Raw genomic sequence first — 8,374 nt, 5'->3', positions numbered from 1 at the left:
GTAATTTTGGGTTTTCGTTTGTGGATCTACAGAATGGACGACCGACTGCATTGATCTGCTATTTTAATTTAAAACTACAAAACATATCTAAAATCCGTATTCTCCCGGTCGGTCTTATCGTGCATACCCGTCCTCATTCCATCAACAATGGCTTCACTCGTATCAACAGCTCCATACACGCGGTCCCGCTTCTTATTCTCTCTTACCATATAGAAGCGCAACGCGATCGCGCTCAACAACGCAAGGCAGAAGCATACTAAAATGGCCGCAATAGCTAACACGTATCCTGGTGCGTCTTGAGTGCGAAACAAAAATGGTCCAGCGATGTTACCAGCTGCGAAAATCATGAGTAACATCGTGTTTGTGAAAGCTCGCTTGGTATGGCCGGCGACATTTTGACCCACGATAGTAAGAACGAATGGCCACTGAATCTGTTAGTTTCTTTTTTTCAACTCGGCGATTCTGATTGGTGTACTCACAGTAACAGCATAGGAGTTGATCAACCAGTAAGCTACCACACGTCCGTACTTGTTTGCTCCGGTGTCCATAGTACCATACACTGCCGCGATACCTGCAATGGCTGGCAGCAAAGGGACAATCATACCCCAGGTTCTCAGATTGCCATATTTGAGCGAAAAAGTCCCCCAAACAATCATGCTTCCAGCGCTTACCACACTTGAAGGTAAGCCGATAAGCAAGGTTCCAAAGGATGAAAATCCGAGTCCACTGATCACTAGTGAACCAAAACTGCTAAGCCCACCATTTGGCAACTGAGTAAAAAGGACAAAAGCCAAGACCAGCCAAGTTTTGGGGTCGATTATGCTATGCCATATTTGATAGCTTTTCCATTGGTAGCCCTTGATACCCATCATGTTTCCAGCAACACGCTGGACGGCAATTACTCTCTCTTCTGGTGTGAGAAAGGAGGCTTTGTTTGGAGTTTGTGGCATTGTGAAAAGCCACAAAACCCCTACGATTATACTCAAGAGGCCAAGTACGAGGAAAATATACATCCAAGGTTTGAGCGCTGTATTAGTGATGTGCCCTAAACCGTAAGACAGTAAAGAGGTTACAATGCTGAAACATCCTTGCATGGCTGCCCAGAGCATGGTACGCATGACCTGCTCTTTTCTCGTGTACCACATCGAGGTATACAGTACAAAACCAGGGGTTACCGCCGACTCTGCAACGCCGAGCAGGAAGCGAACAGCTAAGAGCCCACCAAAGTTTCTGAGGCCCAAGTGCCTGACAAAGTTAGCCAAAGAAAGCAATAAAATGTTCTAGGGAAACTTACGCGAGCATGAGGATTCCCCAAGTAATCACAGAGATACTCAGTATTCTTGCAGTCTGATATCTTTGCAAAATGTAGTTGGCGGGATACTGAGCAGCTAAGTAGCCGAAGTAGAACATTGAACTCGCCCAGGAGTAATCGGTGCCAACGAGTCCCAGATCCTGCCTGAAGTTGAACAGAACTGCGTATCCCATTGCGACCTTGTCGACATAGTTCAAGCCATAGAGCGCGCACATGAGAGGTAGGAGATGGCGATCGATTTTGTTTCGAACAGCTACGGACTGCTCTTCTGTGATCGGGGTAGGTGCTGAATCTTCGAATAGTTCATATCCTTCGTCAGCAATTTCGCCTTTGATTCCGATCTCTTTGTCGACCATTGCCTGGCTTGGAATGGCCACAGCCTCAATATCGGTACTGTTTCTAGCCATGGTCAATAGTGTAGTCGATGGACCGATGATGATATCTGCGGCTTAGTCTAGGAACAAGTATAAGGCAGCAGCTCAACGTCTTTTCAACAATCCTTTTTGATCTACTCAATTGCTCAAGACCTTGGCTTAAACTTCCATCCCCACAGCGGCGCAATGCCATGTTTCTTATCTTGACGTTTATCTTCGGATGTGTTCCCACGCAAACGTTCCTTACAATAAAATATGGTAACGACGGGGATGCTAGAGTGGGATCACTCTTACTGTTGATGAATATAGCCAAGAGTGGAGACTTGATACAATGTCGATCAGCTCGGTTGCGGCGTCTTGGTCCCGTCTTCGATAACGCTTAGACGAATTAAGATTTAGATGAGCTTTTTTAGTGGAACTTTATCGGAATGAGAGCCGATAGATGTTCAGTAATCATCAAAAAGTCGTTTGGAGACTAAGAAAATCTGATGAGGTGCTCAGGTCTCAGGTCAGGATGAACAACAAAACCCAGTCGTCGGCGAAATCGGCCAACCTCCACAATAAGTTCCTATCATACGAGGATCGCTTAGATTATTCGTTCTATTCGATTTAACATGTGGATCGGGATGCGACTAGGTAACCGCTTCGCCGAGCACTTATGCTAGTTGTCAATGGCCTAAAGCACTGTCTGTGGTGGTCAAGCAGGCAATGTCTGATGTTGTCTCTCTTAAAATTCTTATTATTAAACAGTCGTCATGCAAGTTCCAGAAATCAATCGCCAGAGATGTCTTGACTTACTTTCGAGGTTGGTTCAAATCAAGAGTTACTCCCAGACAGATGGGGAGCTCGAGGCGACCAGCTTTATGGCAGAACGAATGGAGGAAATTGGCCTAGAAACCGAGTTAATACCTTTCGACGAAGGGAAGCGACAGAATGTTGTGGGAGTCTGGAAAGGATCGCAGGTCAAGAACTTTCACAAATCAGAACAACCAAAGTCTCTTCTATTCAATGGCCACTTGGACACCAATCCTGTTAGCGAAGGATGGACGATAGATCCTTGGGAAGGCAAAGTCGACAATGATTTTGTTTATGGCATCGGAGTAAGCAACATGAAGTCAGGATGTGCCGCCTATTATTGTGCTGTAGAGACGCTCAAAGCTAGTGGTTGGCGACCAAGAGCAGATGTCACTCTCACCTACGTTGTTGGAGAACTGCAAGGGGGTGTTGGAACCATGGCATTGATAGAGCAAGGCAAAATCCAAGCCGATTATTTCATCAACTGTGAGCCATCGGATATTAAGGCTGTGACTATGCATGCAGAGTGTCTGGTCTTCGAGATTCGACTTATTGGTATCACGAGACATATGTCAGCCCGCGAAGAAGCGACCGATGCGATTCTGGCTGCATGTCAACTTATTCCTTTACTCGACAGCATGGTATTTAGTGATTCAAGAAGCGCGGAGCATCTCAAATGCAACCGCTGCCAGGTTGGAATTGTGCATGGAGCTTTGGGAAAAGATTTTGTAGAGTGGCGTCCAGCTCAAGTTGCAGATGTCTGTAAACTCTCTGGCAGCGCGAGATACGCACCTGGTCAGACTCAGGATGGAGTGATGAAAGATATCAGCGCGTTGATGAAGAACACGCTTGTTGGATTTCCGGGCATGAAATATGAGCTTGAACAAAGATTTGAGCCGACCATGCCAGCGTTCGAGGTATCTCCAGACTCCAGAATTGTTAAGTCATTGAATCATGCGTATCACAGTGTCCGGCAAGTAGATCAACCTACAGGCGTTATTGCACCAACTTGTTTCTACGGTTCGGATGCGGGCCATCTCTACAAGCGTCTCGGTATGGAAGGTATTGTTTGTGGTCCAGGTGGAAAATATAACACTCGACCTGATGAGAAGGTAGATATACTAGACTACCTAGACTGTATAGCTATGTTTATGCGCGTTATTGTAGATATTTGTGGATGATAAAGAATCTCCCCGGCAATTGGCAATGGAAATGCTTGAAATCATATCAAGTGTAGGATAGACCCGAGACAAGTTGTTGTGGTAATTTGGACGTTTTCATGTTAATTTGAGTTGAGAAATCATGGAAAGCCATACGAAGATATGATCATAATCAATATCTTAAAAGAAGGAAGATGATTTTGTATAATGACCCATACCCTTCTGTCAAGTCTTGCAAGTACGTATCTTTGAAAAGCTTGATTCTTACACTACCTACAAAAAGGTTACTGGAAGACCTGACATAGCTATGGTGAAGTTGAGTAGTTGGGCAGATTTCTAAAATAAGTAATAGTTACCTTTTGCTGTCTCTGTTCGGTCGAGTAAAACGTGTAAAAGTATATGCGCAAATGTTCGTATAGTGGTAATTCGACGAAATGCGGGGTGACCCATTAGGTCAAATCTGTGTAAGAAGGACTCCACTAAATAGAGATAGTGAGAAAGTGGGGGGCGTGTACTGGCCGCAATTATCCGATTTTGCTACAGGGTCCATTTACAGCAACCAGGTCTATCCCTCTTTCAGTTTCCCCAACCATGCCGCCCGGGGCTTTGTTTTACCAAAGGTTTGAGCGAATTGAAATGGGCAACTTCAGCGCGTCAAAACCTTGATGTTACGAAACAACGGACACACAAATGGAACAACGCACGGAGGTTCTTACCACGATGTAGGAGTTAATAACATGGCCGTGTCAGTCTTATCAGTTGCTTACAATGAATTGAAAATTGGAGAATCAGGAAGTGCTTGACATATACAAGTACCAAGAATCCCAGCTATTTTTCTTTCTGACAGTAATTTTACCTTGTAGTTTACGACACCTGATATGATGATTGCGGCAACACAAGAAGAAGCGGAACAGCTCATGCTGAGTAGTCCTACTGTCTCTAATCTACGACATTGGTCGAAGGAGTACAGTTTACGACCTCATCTCGCCGGAGATTTGGCTCATGCAGAAACCATTCGGGATTTGTGGCAATCATATGGTGTTGACACAAAACTCGTTCAATACGATGTTCTTCAAAACTTTCCAATACACGCGTCTTTGAAGCTGCATACGCTTTCAGGAAATGGGGATATTGCGTTTGAAGCAAGTCTGACAGAAGACAGTCACGAAGAAGACCCAACATCATCCCCGAGCAACGGGCTCCCAGCATTTCACGGCTTCAGTGCCAACGGCAATGTTTGCGCCTCTTTGATCTTCGCCAATTTCGGCACTCTTGCCGATTTTCAACTCCTGGCTTCGAAAGGCGTCGACATAGAAGGTAAAATCGTGATATGTAAATACGGGAAAGTATTCCGCGGTCTAAAGGTGCGAGCAGCACAACAATTTGGTGCCATCGGAGTAATCATCTACAACGATCCCCAGGAGGATGGCGAAATAACTATTGCAAATGGCTACAAACCTTATCCCGATGGACCAGCTCGACATCCAACAAGCATTCAGCGAGGAAGTGTTGACTTCTTCTCCGTTGCTGTTGGGGATCCGACAACTCCGGGATATGCGAGTTTGCCGGGTGAAAACGTAGAGCGCCAAAATCCAGAACATGCCATTCCAAAGATACCTTCTTTGCCAATCTCTTATGCTGATGCAACGCCGTTCTTGGAAGCACTGAATGGATGTGGACTTTTACCGGAGGACGTTGGTGGTGAGAATGGAGAATGGAAAGGCTGCCTGGAGGGTATTGAATATCGAACTGGACCGTCTGTTGCCAAAGTTAGCCTGGTCAACCAAGGGGATTATCGTATATCTCCAATTTACAATGTCATTGGGACAATTGAGGGGGAGACAGACGAGATGGTGATGTTGGGAAATCACCACGACTCTTGGTATGTTACCTTGTATTACCATTTCACTGCATTTTTTCAAAGGAGCAAAGGACTTTCGAACAGTTCTGCTTCGATATCAGATATGCCCTTAATAACTCATAAACAGGTGTTGTGGAGCTATCGATCCAATTAGTGGTAGTGCGGCAATGAATGAAGTTGTAAGAGGTCTTGGAACACTTATTGCATCTGGTTGGAAACCATTTCGAAAGATGTATACATCTATCTCGATAATCATGATTCACGACAACTAACTCGTCCAGTGTTCTCGCATCCTGGGACAACGAAGAGTATGGACTTGTAGGTTCAACCGAATATGGCGAAGATCATGCTTTGGAGATTAGCAAGACCTGCGTGGCATGTATGGTGGAATCTTTTATCTCGCTTGTTCTCAAACTGAAAGTCAACCAGATCTTAACGTCGACGAATCTACCAACGGCGGAGCAATCCTCGGAGCAACTGGAAGCCCATTGCTCGCTCATTCGCTTATAGAAGTAATGCAACAAATTCCATCGCCCTTGGAAGAAGGCAAGACTGTGTATTCTGACTGGCTGAGTCATGGTACTAAAGATTATGGCGAGCAAGATGATGCAATTGGGGTGATTGGAACTGGCAGCGATTACACTGTGTTCTTCCACCACCTCGGGATTCCATCTATTGATCTACTGTTCAATCGAAAGGGGAGTGGAGTCTATCCTTATCATTCGAATTACGACAGCTTTCTTTGGGTTGAGAGGTTTGGAGATCCAGGATTCAAGTGAGTATTGAGTTTTAGTTTTGTTTAATATATCGCTTGACTACAGCGGCACAAACACTGCGAGATAAATTAACATCTTCAACTAGAAAACATCTAGCAATAGCCCGCCTCTGGGGTCTCATGGCCGTGCGATTGGCCGGAATTCCTCTTCTGAACTTTCGCGCTCACTCCTACGCCCTGTCCCTCCAATCTCACCTTCTCGGGCTTCAAAAACTCTCAACTCCGGGCTTCAATACTACAAGACTGTCAAGCGCACTCTCTAATTTCTCATCCGCAACGAAAAGTCTTGACACTCTCGCCGAAAATCACGCGAACTCACGGTCTCCTAGCGCAAGCACTATCGCAAAAATCAACAAACGTTACCGTGAACTTGAAAAAGCATTCCTCCTGGAAAAAGGACAAGGCCTCCCTGGCCGACCGTGGTATAGACATCTGGCAAGTACTCTGAACCCTTCGGCATCCCGCACTAAGAAGGAAAGTCGATCTAACGCACATGTAGATTTTTGCGCCAGGGCTGTGGGCGGGATATGATGGCGTAGTCTTCCCAGGGATCTTGGAGAGTCTGGAGGCTGGAGATGTTACCGAAGCAATTGTTTGGGGAAAGAGGATTGCTGAAGCGCTAGAGAGGGCTTCAAATATTGCGCGAGGGAGTTTAGTTAATTGTTAGAATAGATAACTTATATTTCATCGAGGGAATTTACGTGTCTATCGCTACCGGAATTACTATACCGAAATTACTATAGATATTATAGTCGCTATTACTACTATAACTACTATAGCTATTATAATTACTATTACTATTAGAATAACTATTAATATTACTATTACTATTACTACTTTTATTACTATAAAAATTACTATTACTATTATTATTACTATTAGTATTACTATTATTATTATAATTAGTATAATTAAAATAAAGTAATATTATTATTTAGTAAAATAGTATTTAAATATAGAGTTTATTAAAAAAACTTATAATATAATTTAGTTTAGTATATAGTTTAAAATTAATAGAAAATAGCTATTTTATTAACTAGTTAACTTTAATATATAAAGTATTATAATTACTTATTAGTAAAATAGTATTAAAGTATAAAGTCTTTTAGTAATATATAGTTTATATACTAGTTTATAATATATTATATAACTAGTTAAAAATAGTTATTTTATTAACTAGTAATTATTTATAAAGTTAGTTATTATAAAATAATATAATTACTATTTAGTAAAATAGTATTTAACTATAAAGTTTTTTAATAAAATTTAAATTATATACTAGTTTATTTTATATTATAAAGTTAATAGAAAATAGTCTATACGTTTAGCGACAGCTTTACGGCTAGATAGCTTCGGGTTAATATTATAACTCTACTAAAACTCTATTAACTAAAGTCTTAATTAATACTAAAAATAAATAGATATAACTTAGTCTATACGTTTAGCGGCGGCTTTACGGCTAGGCGGCTTTAGGTCGACATTATAACTCTACTAAAACTCTATCGACTAAAGTCTTAATTAATACTAAAAATAAATAGATATAACTTAGTATTATATTAAATATATACTATACCTATCTAGAAACTAACTTATAGTTACGTATAACTTATTTATATTAAGTTATTATATATTTACAATATTACTTATAAATAGTTTAGGCCTATATACGTAATCTATATACTACTATAGTATAAAAACTATACTATTACCTTCGATAATAACTTATAACTCTATCGATCGAAATTTATTATCTTTTAATATAGATATCTATTTAGTATTAAATCGATATTATATTAATCTATTATTATATATAAGTAAAGGTACTTAAGCTAGAATACCTTCTCGATATAGCTACTAACTACCGCCAAATAATTTAGGTCTATATCTAGTAAACTTAGTACCCTCTTAGAGTACTAAGTATTTTTATTAGAAGAGTACTAAGTTATCTTAAACTACTTAGTACCCTCGATTTCTACTATAGGGTTAGGGTTAGGGTTAGGGTTAGGGTTAGGGTTAGGGTTAGGGTTAGGGTTAGGGTTAGGGTTAGGGTTAGGGTTAGGGTTAGGGTTAGGGTTAGGGTTAGGGTTAGGGTTAGGG

General features: G+C 41.6%; 2 protein-coding genes across 2 annotated transcripts; one reads left to right on the top strand and one right to left on the bottom strand.

Annotated features, from left to right (window-relative positions):
• Positions 1-74: 74 nt before the first annotated feature.
• Positions 75-1,719, bottom strand: GLAREA_05008 (MFS general substrate transporter; the record flags this gene model as incomplete). Its single annotated transcript, XM_008078298.1, has 3 exons — positions 75-425; positions 480-1,245; positions 1,295-1,719. 3 exons carry the CDS (start codon positions 1,717-1,719, stop codon positions 75-77), a joined length of 1,542 nt encoding a protein of 513 aa, XP_008076489.1.
• A 722-nt stretch (positions 1,720-2,441) lies between these two features.
• On the top strand, positions 2,442-6,808 carry GLAREA_05007 (PA; the record flags this gene model as incomplete). The annotated part of the gene is made up of 6 exons (XM_008078297.1): positions 2,442-3,593; positions 4,505-5,523; positions 5,630-5,734; positions 5,784-5,881; positions 5,932-6,277; positions 6,364-6,808. 6 exons carry the CDS (start codon positions 2,442-2,444, stop codon positions 6,806-6,808), a joined length of 3,165 nt encoding a protein of 1,054 aa, XP_008076488.1.
• Between the last annotated feature and the right edge of the window lie 1,566 nt (positions 6,809-8,374).

The sequence above is a fragment of the Glarea lozoyensis genome (assembly GCF_000409485.1).
Source record: "Glarea lozoyensis ATCC 20868 chromosome Unknown GLAREA10, whole genome shotgun sequence".
Classification (NCBI taxonomy): Eukaryota; Fungi; Ascomycota; class Leotiomycetes; order Helotiales; family Helotiaceae; genus Glarea; species Glarea lozoyensis.
This window is presented reverse-complemented; position numbering and strand designations above follow the sequence as displayed.